At 41.1% G+C, this 21,340-nt stretch overlaps 2 protein-coding genes across 8 annotated transcripts in view; one reads left to right on the forward strand and one right to left on the reverse strand.

The window, feature by feature from the left end:
* Positions 1 to 6,609, reverse strand: part of LOC148149855 (uncharacterized) — a 338,979-nt gene extending 332,370 nt beyond the window's left edge. For 4 of the 7 annotated variants that reach the window (XM_087986890.1, XM_087986892.1, XM_087986891.1 and 1 more), the window contains exon 1: positions 6,247 to 6,526. In XM_087986890.1, the coding sequence (XP_087843016.1) occupies positions 6,247 to 6,515 (269 nt within the window). In that variant the 5' untranslated portion in view covers positions 6,516 to 6,526. Of the gene's footprint in view, positions 1 to 6,246 lie in introns of all 7 variants that reach the window. The other 3 variants (XM_087986894.1, XM_087986895.1, XM_087986893.1) reach the window with 1 other exon arrangement.
* A 232-nt stretch (positions 6,610 to 6,841) lies between these two features.
* LOC122549650 (ubiquitin-conjugating enzyme E2 E1) overlaps positions 6,842 to 21,340 on the forward strand; it is a 122,132-nt gene continuing 107,633 nt past the window's right edge. Inside the window, exons 1-2 of the mRNA XM_043689439.2 lie at positions 6,842 to 7,216; positions 7,783 to 7,833. Coding sequence (XP_043545374.1) covers positions 6,987 to 7,216; positions 7,783 to 7,833 — 281 coding nt within the window. The 5' untranslated portion in view covers positions 6,842 to 6,986. The remainder of the gene's footprint in view (positions 7,217 to 7,782; positions 7,834 to 21,340) is intronic.

Here is a 21,340-nt window from a genome sequence, read left to right on the forward strand (position 1 = left end):
TTGTCTTTCATATCTAGGCAGCATTTAGCACACAGCTGAAAGAACTGCAGATGCTGGAAATCAGAAACAAAAACAGAAGATGCTGGAAAAACTCAGCAGGTCTGGCAACATCTGTTGGGAGAAATCAGTGTTAACTTTTCAGATCCAGTGACTCTTCTTCAGTCCTGAAGAATATGACATCCTATAGCCCTTGTGAAACTGAATCTAGATTGGAGTGGTGCTGGAAAAGCACAGCAGGTCAGGCAGCATCCGAGGAGCAGGAAAATCAACGTTTTGGGCAAAATCTCTTCATCAGGAATGGAGGCAGGGAGCCTCCAGGGTGGAGAGATAAATGGGAGGGGGTGTGGCTCGGAAGAAGGTAGCAAAGAGTGCAATAGGTGGATGGGGGTCGGGATGAAGGTGATAGGTCAGAGAGGAGGGTGGAGCGGATAGATGGGAAGGAAGATTGGCAGGTAGGACAGGTCATGAGGACGGTGCTGAGCAGAAGGTTGGAACTGGGCTAAGGTGGGGGGAGGGGAAATGAGGAAATTGGTGATGCCCTGGGGTTGAAGTGTTCCAAGGCAGAAAATGAGGCATTCTTCCTCCAGGCATGAGGTGGTGAGGGAGTGGTGGTGGAGGAGGCCCCAGGACCTGCATATCCTTGGCAGTGGCGTTAATTGGTGTGGGTGTCCCGGAGAGGTTCCCTAATGTTCTCTGCGAGAAGGCATCCAGTCTCCCCAGTGTAGAGGAAACCGGATACAGTAAATGACATTGGTGGATGTGCAGGTGAAACTTTCAGCATCTGTAGTCCTCACTTTTGCCTTGTGAAACTGAAGTCAATGAGAATCTGGGAGAAACCCCTTACTGGTTGGAATCAGATGTAACTTAAAATATAATGATTGTGGCTGTTTGAAATGACTCCTCTGTAGGCATTCCTCAGAGAAACGTGCTCACCCAACCACCAGAAGTGGGGATATTTTCAGAAGATTGTACAATGTTCAGCACCATTTGTGACATCCCAGATAGTGAAGCAGTCAATGTCCATATGCAAAACGCCCTGGACAACATCTATGCTTGGATGTGTATGTGGTAAGTAACATTCATGCCACACAAGTACCAGACAATGTTCACACTTCCAATAAGAGAGTATCTCATCATTACCCTTTGACATTCAATGGCGTAAGCATTGATATTTTATTAGCGAGTTGAGAAGATTTGTAGCTCAGTGTTAAGGTTCTGGATGTAAGTTTGTTCACTGAGCTGGAAGGTTCATTTTCAGAAGCTTTGTCACCATAGTAGGTAATATCATCAGTGAGGCTCCGGTGAAGCACTGGTGTTAGCAACCCACTTTCTATTTATGTGCTTAGGTTTCCTTGGATTGGTGACGTCATTTCCTGTGGTGATGTCATTTCCTGTTCTTTTTCTCAGAAGGTGGTCTAAGTCAATGTGTTTGTTGATAGAGTTCTGGTTGGAATGCCATGCTTCTAGGAATTCACGTGCGTGTCTCTGCTTGGCTTGTCATTGTAGTTCTTGCAAGGTATTTTGTAAATGACTACTTAGATCTCTTGGCAACATCGTAGCACACAAACCCACCAACCTGCAGTTAATGAACTTGAAAGACCCTATACAGACAACAAGCAAAACTAATGTCATTTACAAAATACCTTGCAAGGACTGTAACAAACACTGCATTGGACAAACAGGCAGAAAACTAGCCACCAGGATACATGAACATCAACTAGCCATAAAAAGACATGACCCACTCTCACTAGTATCCTTACTTACAGATAAGGAAGGACACCACTTCGACTGGGACAACACATCCATCCAAAGACAAGCCAAACAGAGAGACACACATGAATTCCTAGAATCATGACATTTCAACCGGAACTCTATCAACAAACACATTGACTTAGACCCCATTTACCAGGAATAGGAAATGACATCACCAACACAAGGAAACCTAAACACAAACAGAATGCGGGTCACTAATTCCAGTGCTTCACTGGAAGCTCACTTATGATGTAACCCACTATGGTGATGAAACATCTGAAAATGAACCTTCCAGCTCAGCGACCAAACTTGCATTCATTGATAGTTTACTTTTACCAATTTCTCCATGGGATGTGAGCATTACTGTCTGGGACAGCATTTGTTGCTCATCCCTAAATGCCCTTGAATTTAGTGGCTTGCTCAGCCATTTCACAAAATGTTTAACATTGTTGTGGGTCTACAGTTACATGTTAGCCAAAGTAAGAATGGCAGATGTTCTTCCCTAAAGCACTTTCGGATCAAGGTGAGATTTTACAACAATGGTTCCATGGTTGTTGCTATACTAGCTTTTTTGTAATTCTGGCTTTGTTATCAATTTTAAATTTTCACCATTTGACATGTTGGGATTTGAAGACATACCCCCAAACATAAATTTGGGACTCTGAATTACTGATCCAGTGACATGACCACCATGTCATCATCTCCCTTGAATTCCCCACTATCTACATCCTTTGGGTCACCATTAATCAGAAACTAAACTGGGCCAGCAATTTACATACTGTGCCCTAACAGTAGGTTACAGGCTAGGAATTCTGTGGCAAGTAACTCATCATCTGACTCCCCAGTCCCTGTCCCAAGTCAGGAATGTGATAGAATAACCTCCACTTGCCTAGATGAACAACTCCAACAACACTTAGGAAGCTTGACACCATTACCCAAGGAAAAGAGGAATATGGATCAAGGGATGGCAGAAGGGATTAGTTTAAATTTGGTGTCATGTTCAGCAGAACATCATGAGCCATAGGGCCCATTCCCATGCTGCAAAGTTCTATGTTCTATCTAAGACAAAGCAGGTGACTTGGCTAGCACCCTATCCACCATCTTTCAAATTAAATTCTTCAACAACTAATACACAGCAACAGCAATGTGTACCATATACAAAATACACTACAAGGCTCCTCGGACAGCACATTTCAAACCTGTGACCTCCATCTCCTAAAAGCACCACAGCAGTAAGTACATGGGATCACTACACCTACAATTTCCTCTCCAAGTGACAGACCATCCTGACTTGGCACTGTGGTCATCCCTAAACCCTAAGTCACAGTGGTTCAAGAAGGCAGCTCACCACCACCACCTTCTTTGGGCAATTAGGAATGGTCAATGGTCTAGCCAGCGACACCCACCTTTCATGAAGGAATAAAACAGCTTTCAAATTTCTACCAATCTTTCTTAACTTTAATATTGAAAGACATGGCTTTATTGTCTAGGCTACGTCCCCTAAACCTAAGCACCTGAAATAACAGAAATACTTTCTATCGTATCAGTTGTTCTTAATATCTCAGACCTTTGTTTAAATTACTCTGTAATCTTCTTATTCCCTAGAAACAAAACTGTGATTTGTGCAATATAACACTTGGAGTCTAGGTATAATTCTGTTAATTCTATACTGTAATATCTCCAAGACCGTATAATTTCCTAAGGTGCAGTCCCTACAACTGAAAACAGTCCTTTGTACAACTGAAGTATAACTTTTATCCTTTGTATTGCAGTCCTCTAGATACAAACAGTATTCCATTATTTTCTGTTCTTATTCCATAATGTTTTAAACCTATATACATTGGCCAGCAAGTCTCTCTGAATCATCACTGTTCCCAGCTTTTCATTACTTAGAGTGTCATTATTCTATTTAGATCTAAATTGAGTGAGTTTTATTTCCCTACATTGAAATCCATTTGTGACAGTTTTGAATATTCACTTAATATTCAATATCTTTTCATAGTTAAGCTATTCTATTTATGTGGCTTCCAGTTTGACATCTTTAAGCTACCAGCAAACCTGGATATGTGGCTGTTCGTGCCATCAAAATACTAGTAAAATACAGCAAAGTATTAGTAAGATACAGCAAATGGTTAAAGTCCCAACAGAGATCTGTAGGACACTATTCGTCGCATCGATCAAGTAAAGTAGCTACCTATTTTCCCTGCTGTGTAGTCAATATTATAACGAGGTCAATAACTTGCTTGAAACTTTATTGCTGGAACAGCACAGCAGGTCAGGCAGCATCCAGGGAACAGGAGATTCGACGTTTCGGGCACAGGCCCTTCTTCAGGAATGAGCAGAGAGTGTTCAGCAGGAGAAGATAAAAGGTAGGGAGGAGGGACTTGGAGGAGGGGCGTTGGAAATGTGATAGGTGGAAAGAGGTCAAGGTGAGGGTGATAGGTCGGAGTAGGATGGAGGCGGAGAGGTCAAGAAGAAGACTGCAGGTCAGGAAGGCGGTGCCGGGCTGGAGGGATTCGGCTGAGACAAGGTGGGGGGAGGGGGGATGAAGAAATTGGTGAAGTCCAAGTTCATCCCCTGTGGTTGGAGGGTTCCCAGTCGGAAGATAAGACGCTCCTCCTCCGACCGTCGCGTTGTTGTGGTTTGGCGGTGGATGAGTCCAATGACCTGCATATCCTCGGTGGAGTGGGAGGGGGAGTTGAAATGCTGTGCTACAGGGTGGTTGGGTTGGTTCGTCCGGGTGGCCCAGAGGTGCTCTCTGAATCGCTCCGCAAGTAGGCGGCCTGTTTCCCCAATATAGAGGAGGCCACACCGGCTGCAGCGGATGCAGTAGATGATGTGGGTGGAGGTGCAGGTGAATCTGTGGCGGATATGGAAGTTTCCTTTGGGGCCTTGGAGAGAAGTGAGGGGGGAGGTGTGGGCGCAAGTGTTGCACCTCCTGCGGTTGCAAGGGAAGGTGCCGGGAGTAGAGGTTGGGTCGGTGTGGGGTGTGGATCTGACAAGGGAGTCGCGGAGGGAGTGGTCTCTACGGAAAGCTGATAGGGGAGGGGAGGGAAATATATCCTTGGTGCTGGGGTCTGTTTGGAGGTGGCGGAAGTGACGGCGGATGATGCGCTGTACATGGAGATTGGTGGGGTGGTAGGTGAGGACCAGTGGGGTTCTGTCCTGGTGGCGGTTGGAGGGGCGGGGCTCAAGGGCGGAGGAGCGGGAAGTGGAGGAGATGCGGTGGAGGGCACCGTCGACCACGTCGGGGGGGAAAAAATCCCCCCTCCCCCCACCTTGTCTCAGCCGAATCCCTCCAGCCCGGCACCGCCTTCCTGACCTGCAGTCTTCTTCTTGACCTCTCCGCCTCCATCCTACTCCGACCTATCACCCTCACCTTGACCTCTTTCCACCTATCACATTTCCAACGCCCCTCCTCCAAGTCCCTCCTCCCTACCTTTTATCTTCTCCTGCTGAACACTCTCTGCTCATTCCTGAAGAAGGGCCTGTGCCCGAAACGTCGAATCTCCTGTTCCCTGGATGCTGCCTGACCTGCTGTGCTGTTCCAGCAATAAAGTTTCAACTTTGATCTCCAGCATCTGCAGACCTCACTTTCTCCTCAATAACTTGCTTTCAATTCCTAAACTGGAATTTTGATAATTTTCTCATGAGGGGCTTTATCAAATATATTGTAGAAGTTAACATTAATAACATTCATAGGTAGTCCTCAGATGAGTATTTAAGCCACTTTTTCAAAACTTTTATTCAGGTTTGTCAGGAATAATCTGCCCTTCACGATCCAAGTTGGCCCTTTCTAATTAGCTGAAAACTTAAAAGGTGTTCAATTACTCTATTTTGTCATTTTCACAAATCGGTTTACACTCTCAGGGTTCCTTTCCCAAAATACCAAGGGGCCTGGAGTTTTCTCAATCTACGATAATTGTTCAACAACTGAAAGAAAATGAGAAGAACACAGTTTGGATACCAAAGGTCTCACCTCCTTCCTCTAAAACCCCGGGATGAAAATCACTTGGTGCTGAGTATTTGGCACAGTTTAGGTTCATGACACTTATCAGTACTGTTATTTTTGGTTAAGTTAATTTTAAAGAAGATGAATATTCTCTCTGGTGTTCTAATCAATGTTGATTCCTTCACCAACACATTGCAAACAAATTATCTGGTCATTATTGCCTTATAATTTGTAAATTTGCGTCCCCACTTCCTGCGTTATAAATTACTCTATTAGACCAGGTGCAACACTACATCGATGTAGTTTTTTTTCTGGCGTAAAAAATTCCGTGGAATACCGAACACCTCTGAAAACATCTCCATTGCACTCAATACACTATCCAAATTGTCTTTTAAAAACATTTCCAAGCGTTTAAACATAAACTTCATGGGGAATAGAGTAAAATATTTCCCTGAAATTTAATGAATTTATAATCCCAAAATAAATAGACAACATGGTTCGAAGTGTTTGAGAGACAACAGTTTGCTGTGCAGTTACCATACCTTGTGACAGGTCCAGAGCAGCCCTGTCTCCTCCGTGTATTTGTGGTCGGTGTACTTCCGTTCCTTTCTCTGTCTGAGTGAGGCACGCGTCTGACCCTGTACCAGCCCCGGCAGCCGCCAGGTCGGCGACAATTGCTATCCAGATTACCAGAGGAGCAAAAGAATCCAACAAAGAGGGAAATAAAGTAAGAGGAGGATAGAAACACACAGAGTGAAAGAAGTATAAGGAATACAAAAGTCAACACCTGGGGTTCATTCTTCCAATCCATGCGGTGCAGCGGTTGTTTCTCCCAGATTGTCCAAAGTGTGGGGGACACTGTCTGTTTTGTTATTGATGCGAGGACAGTCCCCCTGAACCACCCCAGGACTGGAGCAGCTCCAGCTGACAGTGCGCAGCCGATGACGGGGCTGTTGCTCGGCTGTTGAGTGAGTGTCAGTCAGTGCGTTGCTGCTGTGAGTGTTACACTACATCAGATACACTGTGACTCACTCTTACTGACATTGTATCCTCACTCTCTGTGTATGTGCTCATCTCTTCAGGTGTACGTCTGGTGCCCGGCTGTTCACTTTCTTTTTCAATTATGTTAAGTTCTACGTCTTAATTCTCTGTCTTTTCCGTTGTTGTCGGTGAGTGGTGTGTGTGTTTGTTTGTTTGTTTGGGAGGTGGGAGGGGAGCAGAGAGTGTGAGACACTGTCGTGCTTCAGTGCAGTCAGTGTGTGACAGCGAGCCAGCGGCGGAGATGTCGGATGACGACTCGAGGGCCAGCACCAGCTCCTCCTCGTCTTCAAGTTCCTCGCAGGCAGCTGAGAAAGAGACGAGAAACAACAACAACAACGACAGCATCACCGGGACCGGCGGCGGAAGCAGCAATAACAACAACAACGGCGGCGGAGGGAGCAAGAGGAAAAGAGAAGCGAAGAACAACACCATGAGCAAGAACCCTAAGCTGCTCACCACCAGCGCCAAGAGGTGAGTGCGGATGGCGCGGGCCGGCTGGCCGGGCAGCGCGCGGGCAGAGGAGAGGGGGGGCACGAGCACCGGCCGTTGGTCTGGGGTGGGGGGGGGGGGTCATGGGGCTCCTGCTCTGCTTCTCTCCCCCTCCCCCCCCCCCGGGATTCCTTCTCTCACCCGCGACACGCCGGACTTCTTTAACACCAGAGGCTCATTTGCATATTAGCTAAGATCGTTTTGTACAAAAAGACAGGGTCAGGTTGTGACCCCCGTGCCCCGGGTTTGCATTCCTGTCGCCAGCTACTTTCCGCTGGGCCGGCTTGTGTGGAGTGTGTTCGCCGGAGGAGTACGGCAATCGAGTTGGAAATTTTTCACTGTATTAGCTTCTTGGAGCTTCGAGAAGCGGCCATGTTTTTTTTCCTCTCTCGCTTTCTCGCACAGCCTTGGGGTCAACATCTTTGCTTTATCTTTTTTTGTTGTTAACTTTTTTGAAGTCGTGAAATTTCCGGGTGAATGTGACGGGGATGCAGCATTCTTGATTATGCCGAGAGGTTTTAAAGTGATCAATGTTTTATGTTTGACAGAATCCAGAAGGAGCTTGCTGATATCACGTTGGATCCACCACCGAACTGCAGGTTAGTTGATTTCTCAGAAAATAAATGGTCTGCCTTAATACATGCATTAAAAGGTTTGGGATGGTGTGCGATTTTTGTTTCAGTTCGAAACCCTGGTCAATAAATTGAAGGAGTGGAGAGAGTTGTATTGAAACAGAAATTGGGATTCAGGCCAATTTTGCATTTGCAGAATCAAATAGAACTTAAACGTCAGTACTTTAAACTGAAGTTTCCCTTGTAAGTTTCATTTTGGAAGTTTGAAATTTTCCTCCCGTTGAGGGGGTTCCCATCAGTTCTGCACTTTTTTGAAGGTTCTTGTCCATCTCGATTTGGTGCTGTTTTACAATTGTGATTTTTTGGGGATGGGGGTACTGAAGTGTTCTGGTTGTGTGTGTGATAGATATTCATTCACATCTTTGGTAAGTAAATGTTCTACCCTTCACAGATAATGCAGATGTGAGTAATTTGTCTTTAAATGATTTTGATCAATGCTGACAAGATGGTGATAAGTTCCTATCCATTGGGCAATTTTAAGTCTCACCTTTCTTTTAAAAACAGCCCCTTTTAATGTTTTTAACTGTTTTTGGAAGACCAAAATAAGGTCTCTCTTTTAATTAACTAATGTACAACATATGAGCTTGTGATTGAGATGTTGTCAAATTCTAGGATGAAACAAGATTTATGCTTGTGTTATGTTTTCTGTATCATGGTTCATTGCTGTGTTCTTATGGGAATACAAATGGCACTCAGTACCTATAATGTTAAGAAAAAACTTTTAAATTATTTCCACTTGAGTTGGATCACTTCCTGTTTGAACAACTCTTTCACTTCACTTAGAATCATAGTCATAGAGAGAATTTATTTAAAACACCAACCTTCTTGGATATTAGTATTGTTTCATTTCTATGGTTGTCCAAGATAGAGCCGACAGTTATGTTGTGCATGACTGTGTTATGAATGAGACGATCAGAACTATTCCATTGAACTTTGGATCCAAAAATAAATTTTAGGATATTATTTAGGTTTCAGAAATGATATTGGCATGGGATGTATACCATACCCTTGATATTCTATCACAAATTAGTAATGTTTTCTCTCTAAATGGATAATTTTAAAATCTGTAATTTAGTCAACCTTTGTGATAGCATAAGCTGAGAATAAATGAGTGACAGTGGAATCTCAAAATTACTGAATTACTGCACAAAGCTTATTAGTTATAACTAAGTTTTTGTAAAATTTGAAAAATGTAGTTTGACTGAAATGTATTGGAGTAAATGAATATACGACATAGGCATACCAGCTTTGGCCATATGTGATATTAGATGCAGCCCTGAGGTAGACTTGCTTCTGTACGTACATGCTTTGGCATTGCGGGCATTGATGCCTTTTTTTGTGGATATGTGTGATTTGTTTTAAATGGGGAGAAATCAAAACCAACTATTCTGTGATGATAAATGGGTTGGGGCAGAAGTACGGAAGGATGCTGGGTTGCAGATTTTATTTTAACCAAGCTCAGACATGGAGGGGAAAGTGGATTCTTTAGATATGCTTGAGAGAATTTGCTGCATTCATAACGTGTTGTTGTGATAGTTTGGGCACAGGCCCACACAATTATTCTTAACGTCTTTCTTGGAATGAAAAAAAAATGAATGGCATTAACATCTGTTGTGAGGCAGCCAGTTTGGATGGCATGAAGCTGAAAGCCACTTTAGGGCATTATCTGAATGTTGAGTGGTCAGACGAGTTGGAAGTCCCTTGAGCTGGATTAGTTTGACACATAGATCTTTCCATCTAACTGCATTTCAGTATTCTTTTTTCTTCTTGTTTGGGCATGTGGGCAAGGATGTGCACTCTAGTATGGAACTGTTATAGCAATGGCATTGAAGTAAATCTGAACATGCATGATGCAGGACTTATGGATAACTCTTCATGAAGCAGTTGCTGAATATTTTGTGAACTGTGATGCATGTAGCTACCGATTATCATTCCACTGAAGTGATGGCTTTGTGGGACAGCTTTATTTATTATTCGTTCTTGATGGACTCTTTGAAAGAAGAATGAAGAAGCTTAAAGCAAGTAAATTAGAAGGTTTATTTGCTCCAAAGTGATAGTGGAGCTTGTTGCATGAAATGGAATTATGCAAAATACCGTGTATATGATGCAGGGTGTGAATTTTATTTTTAAGTATCTTAGACTGCTCGTTCTGTAGTACACCATCGAAAGAGTATGAAGACAGTGCCTTTCTGATAGCTCTCAGTATAATATTTTCAGATTAGTGGATGTTGATTTAGTGACCTATACACTTAAAGAAATTGAATTACATTATTAACTGAAACTTTCAATATGTATCTGCAGTTTTTAATTCTATTTAGCTCAAATTGAAATCTCTGGAAGCAACCTTGAAAGTGCTAAAGATTAATGAATTTCTCACTGAGTTATTTCTTTGGCTATTGACAGACAGCTGTTTTACTAATATTGCAAAATGTACATTTGTTTATGAGCTGGCTTGACAGAATGAGCCCCTTTTCTGGGAATTAGATTGTTGATTTTTCTTTCCGTTTTAATATTCCGTTGGTTACTTGAATAGGTGTCAATATATTAAAACTAGCAGATTTTATAGCTGAATAATTACATAGTTTATGCTATAAAGGTTCAAAAATTCCTCGAGGTACCATCTGGAAAAACACACTGACTTTGGAGTGAGGTGCAACATATTAACCAGAATGACACCAGGTGTAAAGCAGTTAAATCATGAGCACAGATTGCCTGAAGAAAAGTTGTAATCCTTGAGTATAGAAGATTCTGGATTGATCTAGTTGAGGTGTTTAGAATGGCTAAGTGTATTGCTAACTCCCATATTTTCTGTGGTGACGATTTTCAGAAAAAAATAGGCCAGAACTTCAAAATCTTAGGTCTGTTTGGAGGTGATGTCAGAAAGCACCTTTTCATGCAAAGTCTTGGAGAAAACTTGAAAATTTATCCTCTTAAGGTGAGGTCAGTTGAAAATTTCTTTATTGACATTTTTGTTTTGTTAACCAAGGACATTAAGGATTACAGAACCAAGATGGTTAGGTTGGTAAGACACATCAGCCATGATCAAATTGTATGGTAGCAGAAGCTTAAGATTGAATGGCTTACTAATTGTTCCTATGCATTTGTATTTCACATGTATAACAAAAAGGTTCATATTTCAACCATTATTTGCCCACAACATGGCTGAATTTGGCTTACTTATCCATTTAAAACACTATCACAACTATTTTATTTCTTCATTCAAAATCTAATCCAGTTTACCTGATATAGTCAAAGAGATGTACAGCATGGAAACAGACCCTTCGGTCCAACCTGTCCATGCCAACCAGATAACTCAACAATCTAGTCCCACCTGCCAGCACCTGGCCCATATGCCTCCAAACCTTCCTATTCATATACCCATCCAAATGCCTCTTAAATATTGCAATTGTACCAGCCTCCACCACTTTCTCTGGCAGCTCATTCCATACTCGTACCACCCTCTGCGTGAAAAAGTTGCCCCTTAGGTCTCTTTTATATCTTTCCCCTCTCATGCTAAACCTATGCCCTCTAGTTCTGGACTCCCTGACCCCAGGGAAAAGACTTTGTCTATTTATCCTATCCATGCCCCTCATAATTTTGTAAATCTCTATTAAGTCACTCCTCAGCCTCCAACTTGCATTTCATGTGATGAAAATATTTGGATGCTATTAGATTAAGGGCGGAGCAGTGGCTCCGTGCTGTTTCACAGTACTAGGGACCCAGGTTTGATTCCAGCCTCGGGTGACTGTCTGTGTGGGGTTTGCACATTCTCCCCATGTCTGTGTGGGTTTCCTCTGAGCACCCCAGTTTCCTCATACAGTCCAAAGATGTGCAGGTTGGAAGAATTGGCCATGCTAAAATTGCCCATAGTGCTCAGAGATGTGTAGGTAAGGGGAAAGGATGGGGAATGGGTCTGGATGAGATATTCTTCGGAAGGTTGATGTGGACTTGTTGGGCCAAATGGCCTGTTTTTGTGCTGTAAGGATTCTATGAACTACTCTTTTCTTGATTCATAAAGATTCATATTTCTGACTGCAGATATCAGCTTCCAAATTTTCTGCATGAAAATATTAAATTAATAACACTGAACAGTTATAATCTGACATTTATTAACAGTACAAAAATAATAACAATGAGATCTATCTTTTTATTAATTTTTTAATTTAAAATTTTATTTTATTTTTCAACGCCAAACCAAAATTGCCTCCAGTTCAAAGCTTGATTTCTATTATGCAATCAATGTTTACAATGGCTATGATACTTAACCTGTTAAGGTTTTTAAAAAATTGGTAAAACAAACTACTGGTTGGAGTTTATTACTCTGTCAATATTAGTCTGACCACTCATAATGCATACCTTTTTTGTTAAATAGCTTAACTTCTTGTAGATTGGGCTACTGCTGCAATCTTAGTAATAATTTTGGAGATTTACCACTTATTTGATGATTATGTGTATTGTTTGATACTTGAACAGTATAGATCAGACACATCAGTAAATTTGCAGATGATACGAAGATAGGTGGAGTTGTGGACAGTGAGGAGGGCTGTTGTCAGCTGCAGAGGGACTTAGATATGATGCAGAGCTGGGCTGAGGAGTGGCAGATGGAGTTCAACCCTGCCAAGTGTGAGGTTGTCCATTTTGGAAGAACAAATAAGAATGCGGAATACAGGGTTAATGGTAGGGTTCTTAGTCAGGTGGAGGAACAGAGGGATCTTGGGGTCTATGTACATAGATCTTTGAAGGTTGCCACTCAGGTGGATAGAGTTTGTAAGAAGGCCTATGGAGTATTATCGTTTATTAGCAGAGGGATTGAATTCAAGAGTCGTGAAGTGATGTTGCAGCTGTACAGGACTTTGGTTAGGCCACAGTTGGAGTACTGTGTGCAGTTCTGGTCGCCTCACTTTAGGAAAGATGTGGAAGCTTTGGAGAGGGTGCAGAGAAGATTTACCAGGATGTTGCCTGGAATGGAGAGGAAGTCGTACGAGGATAGGTTGAGAGTTCTCGGCCTTTTCTCGTGGAACGGCGAAGGATGAGGGGTGACTTGATAGAGGTTTATAAGATGATCAGAGGAATAGATAGAGTAGACAGTCAGAAACTTTTTCCCCGGGTACAACAGAGTGTTACAAGGGGACATAAATTTAAGGTGAAGGGTGGAAGGTATAGGGGAGATGTCAGGGGTGGGTTCTTTACCCAGAGAGTGGTGGGGGCATGGAATGCGCTGCCCGCGGGAGTGGTAGAGTCGGAATCATTGGCGACCTTTAAGCGGCATTTGGATAGGTACATGGATGGGTACTTAATCTAGGTTAGAAGTTCGGCACAACATCGTGGGCCGAAGGGCCTGTCTGTGCTGTATTGTTCTATGTTCTATGTTCTATGTTCTATTCTATTTTGATCCAAAGCTTGTGCTGAGTTAGCTGGTTTGAATTGAGACAGGGAATATGCAGGAGGCATATGGGCAAGGATGTGGGCTCTGGTATGGAGCTGTTCTAGCAATGGCATTGAAGTAAATCTGAATGTGCACAGTACAGGACTTATGGATAACTCTTCATGCAGCAGTTGCTGAATATTTTGTGAACTGTGATGCATGTAGCTACTAATTATCATTCCACTGAAGTGATGGACCTTTGTCTCCAAGCTAATTGTAGAGAAAATAGAGCTGAGATTCTAACTGCACATTTGTTATTATGTATTCCACTATAAAAGTTCATGTTTGAGGATAAGATTGAATGTCCTCTACTACAAATCATCCATTCATGTAATATCTGAATTCACATGAAGAATGACCAGGTTGAGGTTTTTTTTTTGGCAATAGTACCCCAGGTGAATTGCCATTTTGCAGGGGGAATGTTAAAAAGTAATTATTTTTAATAAAGGAGCTGCTGGATACTTATTTTTGATCAACAGAACTATAACAATGTGCAGGTTTGTGACTTTAAGACCAGTAAAGTATTCAAGAGGGAGTTAAAGAAGGCAAATTGCTGGCATGAAAACAAACATTGAAAACTAAAATGGAGTCTGAAAAATCTCATTGGTATCTTTGTACTTGTTAATATAGGACAGGCTGTAAAGCAGTTGAAGCTGTAAATTTTATTAGTATTTATTTGCAGGCAGAAGTTTACAAGCTTGCATTGGCATTCACAAATATCAGGACTTGAAGAGGTGAGAAAGTCTAATAAAAACTAAATATTTTCACCATATGATAAGTACATGAAACCAGGTAAGTTTTTGGAGTAGAATTTTAAATGCAGAAAGAAAAACATTGCTGTGGTCGTGTTTTAAGAGATTATGTAGCAAAATTGAGTTGTGATTAATAGTTGAATTGAATTAGTAGAAGAATCTTGTCCTCTGAAATGCTAATACTTAATTTATGATTAGGGTCTGGATTAGAGTGGTGCCCTTCATCAGGTATTTGCCCGAAACGTCGATTTTACTGCTCCTCGGATACTGCCTGAATTGCTGTGTTTTTCCAGCATCACTCTAATCCAGACTCTGGTTTCCAGTATCTGCAGTCATTGTTTTTACCTAGTTAATTAGATTAGATTAGATTACCTACAGTGTGGAAACAGGCCCTTCGGCCCAATTTATGATTAGAATATTGTTTTAACACTGGAAGCTAATAAAGTTACCCTGTAGCCTGTTGTGGTGTGTATGAATCATTCAAGTTTTTCTGAAAAATGCTTTTTTTGACACAGTCTGATATTTTTATTTTTCCATTGAGAAAGTGTCAAATTATTTATTATAAATTAAGGCACTTAGCTTGTGACTGTTGCACCTAAATGTCAATCTAAACATATAAAATGTATTTCAACTTCTGATCTTCAAATGGAATTTTTGTTTGTTGTGTTTTTGTTTGTACCTTTAGGCTTTATTGAATGTTCATCAATGAGCATTGAAATATTTATTTATTTGGGTGTTTTTTAAAAATACCAGACTTGGCTGCCATTTCAGTTTCACTAGTTGTGAACTTTGAGATAAGGGCTTCACAGTGAGTGAGTTCATTCTCTCTCCTGTATCAAACCAACTGGAGTAATTTTCCTCACACTGTATAGAAACATGATTTCTGTAAATTGACAACAGAACAGTTTTAACTATGAATGTAAATCAATCTGCAATTCTGTCTTGTGGCTGTGATTGGAAATGAGGTTGATAGAGGCAAAAAGTGAAGTATTTGCTCCGCTGCAGTTGACTATCTAGCAAAGATCTACAGCCTCAATGCCCATTCTGTGTTGAATCACATTGAAACTTTTTCAGACAAGTTTTACCCAGCTAATCAATGGGTTAATTCACCATCTGGCATGAGAAGGAGAGTTCATGAGAGTTACCTAATCCCAAATTGTTGATCACAGATTTAGGCTGAGTTTTGTCTGTTCTTTGATCCTGATTGCTCTCATTCCTCATTGAAAACTCACTTGAATGATGTGCAGCCTGAAAATGCGATGACTGTTGTTTGGAACAATCAGAAGAGGAAAAAAATCATTTCTGGAGAAATTCAGGTCAGGTGGCATCTGTGGAGATAGAAACAGAATTTACATTTCGAGTCTAAAATGACTGCTGTTAGGAACAGAGAAAATATGGAGTTGGAGGATGCTATTGACCTATGTTTATGCGCTGTCAGAATTCAAACTGTTGAATATCATTCAAACTTGATTTTTGTAATCAGCATTCTTTATAGATTGCAGCCTTGTAGATGACGCTCAGATGTCTAATTTTATTGTTTCTGGAAGAGGATGTTTAATGTTTGAAGTTCCACTTATTGTCTAGGCTGTTTCATATTGTTTTCAGGTAATAGTGAGGATTGAAGGAACACAAAGGTGCTGCAGTTGCACTCTTCGGAGTTATTTGTGTGGGTGGAAGGTTTTGATTGATATAGGTTACATTTTAGTGAATAATTTTGAAATGTTCCAAATGAACAAGAATTGTTTAGCATGGATTAATAATTAGGAAGTACTTTGATTTGCTATAGGTGTCTCCTGTGCCAGAGCATGAAGTACAATAATAATGAAGAGGTTATGCTCAAAACATCAACTCTCCTACTCCTTCAATGCTGCCTGACCAGCTGTGCTTTTCCAGCACCACATTTTTTGACTGATCTCCAGCATCTGCTGTCGTCGCTTTCTTCCAATAATAATGTTCTTTCTATTGTCAGGTGTTTCTTTATCAAATCTACTTAACAGCATTAAATGCAAAATTTGTTGTTGATGGTTATAACCAGTAAATCATTTACATCATATTGAGAGTTTTTAATTTAACACTTGCTTTGCTGAATTGAGTATGGGTGACATCAAATTAACACTTACTCTATTCCAATCATACATCCTGTGTACGCATGTCTTCCTGCTTTTTTTAAAAAGTAACTGTTATGTGCAATAAATTGAAGCATCTTAGTTTATTATTTTGAGTTTTATCCTTTGGTCATGCTGGCTGTGCATAATTAATGCTTTCTGTAATTCCAAATATCCACAGTTGCTTAACTGAAAGTTGAGGTTTAATTGTTTACATTTTTTTTTCCAGTTGCCATTTTAGTAAAATGGATGTTTTTCAGAGCTACAGCCTGAAACTTTTTTTCAAAACATGGTTTATATTTGCCCTTATTACAACTCCCTGCATGTAGTGACTGATGATGGGGTGAGGTACTTAACTCAAAAGATCCGTCTTTGTGTTTCATAATGAGTGCTGGTCATATTCTGTAGCAAGTGTCTCAGCAACGTCTGATCCTGCCCACATCAGAACACGTTGACTTTTTAACTTGTGAATGAATTTTTTCTTTGAACCCTCCTTAGCCTGAAACACTGAGATTGACTGTTGCCTGCATTTGCTTGAAATCTGCTTCTGCAGCAAAGATCAAATCTGACTGAGACTGATTCAAAGACTTTTCTTGTCAGAGTGGGTTACTCATTAGCATGTCTGGTGGTACCTTTTCTGAGGTGAAAAACATATGATGTAGATCCTGAAATATTTATAAATGTTGAAGCTGCATTAAACGCAATGTATTCATACTTGGAAAAGGCTCTGAATCTTTTGTATTTCTTCAAAATAAAACTGACTGTTTATTGATTTTTAACTCCAATGCTAAATAGTGCTATGCACCTTTGTTTCTAAATCTAGATTTTACCTGAGCTAATTGGTGGTAATTTTGTTCTAATTTGCCATTGTCTAGCCAGCTAACTGCACATTTTAAAATAAACTTTTCTTGCTCACAGCCTATCTGTTCTTTGTGAGGTCCATTCCTGATAATTCTGCAGCCATTCAATTTAGCTGGAACATTGATTGATTAGCAAGCTGCGAACCAAACTGCATCAAGATAGTGATGTTTCAGTAATATGCAAATTTGTTGACTAGTACAGTTTTAATGGAGAAAGTGAGGTCTGCAGATGCTGGAGATCAGAGCTGGAAATGTGTTGCTGGAAAAGCGCAGCAGGTCAGGCAGCATCCAGGGAACAGGAGAATTGACGTTTCGGGCATAAGCCCTTCTTCAGGAATGAGGAAAGTTTGTCCAGCTAAGATAAAAGGTAGGGAGGAGGGACTTGGGGGAGGGGCGTCGGAAATGTGATAGGTGGAAAGAGGTCAAGGTGAGGGTGATAGGTCAGACTGGGGTGGGGGCGGAATTTCCCCCCCGACGTGGTCGACGATGCCCTCCACCGCATCTCTTCCACTTCCCGCTCCTCCGCCCTTGAGCCCCGCCCCTCCAACCGCCACCAGGACAGAACCCCACTGGTCCTCACCTACCACCACACCAATCTCCATGTACAGCGCATCATCCGCTGTCATTTCCGCTACCTCCAAACGGACCCCACCACCAAGGATATATTTCCCTCCCCTCCCCTATCAGCATTCCGTAAAGACCACTCCCTCCGTGACTCCCTCGTCAGATCCACACCCCCCACCAACCCAACCTCCACTCCCGGCACCTTCCCCTGCAACCGCAGGAGGTGCAAGACTTGCGCCCACACCTCCCCCCTCACCTCCCTCCAAGGCCCCAAAGGAAACTTCCATATCTGCCACAGATTCACCTGCACCTCCACACACATCATCTATTGCATCCTCTGTTCCCGATGTGGCCTCCTCTATATTGGGGAGACCGGCCGGCTACTTGTGGAGCGTTTCAGAGAACACCTCTGGGACACCCGGACCAACCAACCCAACCACCCTGTGGCTCAACATTTCAATTCCCCCTCCCACTCCACCAAGGATATGCAGGTCTTTGGACTCCTCCATCGTCAGACCACAACAAAACGACGGTTGGAGGAAGAACGCCTCATCTTCCGCCTAGGAACCCTCCAGCCACAAGGGATGAACTCGGATTTCACCAGTTTCCTCATTTCCCCTCCCCCCATCCTGTCTCAGTCAAATCCATCGAATTCAGCACCGCCTTCCTAACCTGCAATCTTCTTCCCGACCTCTCCGCCCCCACCCCAGTCTGACCTATCACCCTCACCTTGACCTCTTTCCACCTATCACATTTCCAACGCCCCTCCCCCAAGTCCCTCCTCCCTACCTTTTATCTTAGCCTGCTGGACAAACCTTCCTCATTCCTGAAGAAGGGCTTATGCCCGAAACGTCGATTCTCCTGTTCCCTGGATGCTGCCTGACCTGCTGCGCTTTTCCAGCAACACATTTCCAGTACAGTTTTAATCCCCTGTCTGCCTATTGAAAGTAATTAGAAAGCAAAGTTTATTAATTGATATCAAACTGGAGATAGTTGTAGCAAGAGACAACTTAAAGCAACTTTTTCTTCAAGTTTTTACTGTGCTCAGTGCGGTCCCTGTGCTGCATGTTAGTGCATGTGTCTGTGTGACAGCTTATCATAAGCAAATCGTTTGCTTTGGAGTTGCAGCTGACTCAGATCCAGGGTTGGTGGAATGAATACCTTTGGTCCAACAGAGAAATAACTTTCATTGCTGATTTTGTACAAATGACCAAAGCAATTGTCTATCTTGTGATGCCACAATGGACCATTATGAATATACAAAAAGCTAAGTGTACTGCATACAACTTTACTGCCACATATCATTCATCTCCATCCTCCCTGCCAAAATGTTTGAGTTTAACCACCTCCATTTATGAGCACTCACTTAGAGTTAATGTTTATAATAAATACAATACCACCTATCTAAAGTTAGTGCTAAATGAGGGAGCTGTAATAGCTGATTAATCGTGAATTAGAAGCATGTGCTGATAATTATGTATTTAGTGACATGTAATCCTGCATGGGAAACAGCTCTTAATTTGAGAGCATAGCAATTGTGTTACTTTATGTAAATGTGTTCCAAGGCAGATGATATTTTATGTGATGTACACAATTTGATGTCTTTGTGTACATAGTTTGTTGTTCAGCATTGCCAAATTCTGTCATTTGAGGTTTACATTGGCTGTCATCACAGAACTGTCTCATTTGGATATACAATGGTATCTCTTGTGATTGTGATGAGGCTAGGTTTTTCTCCAGGGTAATTAAATGCCATGTGACATACAAGAACTGAAGTTCAGATCAGCCATGATTTTGTGAACAACTGTGACAACTAGAGAGGCTGAGTGGCCCACTCCTGTTCCTAAACTAATTGTATTGTGCTTTTGTTCTTGTTGACATTATTTCATTACAATTTCGTGACCTAAGCAAATTCCCCAACAATGAAAAATACACTTTCTGCTTTTAATTTTCAGCAGTATTCATTATTGTCAGTTTCAACATATTGTTAAGTTCGAAGCAATTTAGGTTGCAATTTAGTATTCATTTACTGCTGATTGTTAATATCTAAAGGTAAGTGGAGCAGTACCTATTTGTTCATTCTCAAATGATTGATAGTCCCCAGTTTGAATGTTACAAATGAGTTTGAATGGGTTTGAGATATTGATGATTTAAGCTTGTGTGACAAATGTGGATCATTCAATAGGAAGACAAATGTTGATAAAATAGCGATTTAGCTACTGCCTTATTCCATACAGTGCTGAATATAAAATATCACTTCTGATATTTGGAGTATTGGTCTTTTAGGGTAAAGCTTGTTTGCAATAAACGTTTGGTTTGGATTGATCTAAAATGGGTTCGGATTCAAAACTGCATATTGAGATTTGGTAGTGTCCATGAATGCAATTCTAAAATTCCAGTTTGTGGCTTGTGTGTTTTGCAATTATGAAACATTCGCTTGAGAATTTCTTCACAAAATATAATTAGTTACAAAGTCAATTCTTCTTTCAGTTGCTTTTGATGCCATCTATGTTATTGGTTATACTCATCTTTGACTTCAGCCAAATCTAATAATGCAGTCTGCTGGGTTGACACTGTTAACTATCCTAACATTGTTCACCTCCCAATCTTACCTATTTTATGTTACCGCCTGATTTGAAAAAAGATCAAAAATTTGAATTTTAATTCTGATGAACTAAAGTCCAGAATAAAATGACGCCTACAATTGCAACTTCTGATGAATGGATTTGCATGTATAAATTTTTCCTGTAAGAAGTTGGTGTGATTTTAAAAATTAAACCTACTTGGATTTTCAATTAATTTTTGTGTACTGATTACAATTTAAGATTAGCTTTTTATTTCAAATTTTAAATGTTGCTCTCTACCAGTTTTATTTACTTAACAGAATATAAAAATATGCTCACTGAGTTATGGAAATTATCAATCGAGAAAATTAGATGACATAATAATTATGCAATAAATTGGAAAAATCTCGTGTAATAATAATTCTCTTAATGACAGCATTAACAGAAGCCTGAGTTGTCTGACTATACTGTTGACTTCGGGATCAAGTAGAACGTCTGTAAAGGGCTAAAGAGCATAATTGATAATGGGAGAGGTAGTTGGAGAAATGAAATGCTTCAACCAGAAATCAGACAGGTTTGCAATAAGGACATTTTAGTGTGCCTAAATATATCTAGAGTTTGAATGGAGAAAGATTATGAAAGTGTCTTGTTCTGATTTATTGTCTTGTGATTTTTGCTGGAGTGTGTGTGTGTGTGTGTGTGTGTGTGTGTGGATGTCAGGTGAAAAGTGAATGGGAGTTTGTTTGTGTTGCCATAAATAACCTACATATTGTCCACATTGTATAATGCTGAATTGTGTCAAGCAACAGGCACCAGGAAAACTGTTCTTGCCTCAATATTTTATAGAAGGGGAAACAATGGGCCATAAAAGCTCATTGTCAAAAAGAATCATTATGAAATTGATTAATATGCTAAGTAGGCATTTATTTGTCGTCAGCCTGTTTCACCTTGTAATAAATAAATATTGCTGCACTTTGACATATTTATACCTTGATACTTAACTTTTAAAAGGTATTAGCAAATTAATCTCCATTTGTGTGTCAGAAACAACTACAGTGAGTGTGCTTTGCTGATGTCGTTCCTTTCATTAGAGTAAGAGTTCTGAGTAGGTCGTGGGATGTGAAATTGGGATTGCAAGCTGCAACTTAGTAATGGTATCTGGAATGGAGATGCTGATTGATGGTTCTGGGATCGGCTCTAAGCG

The sequence above is a fragment of the Chiloscyllium plagiosum genome, unplaced genomic scaffold (assembly GCF_037043375.1).
Source record: "Chiloscyllium plagiosum isolate Xiang-an unplaced genomic scaffold, Cpla_swu_hap1 HiC_scaffold_5, whole genome shotgun sequence".
In the NCBI taxonomy this organism is placed as follows: domain Eukaryota; kingdom Metazoa; phylum Chordata; class Chondrichthyes; order Orectolobiformes; family Hemiscylliidae; genus Chiloscyllium; species Chiloscyllium plagiosum.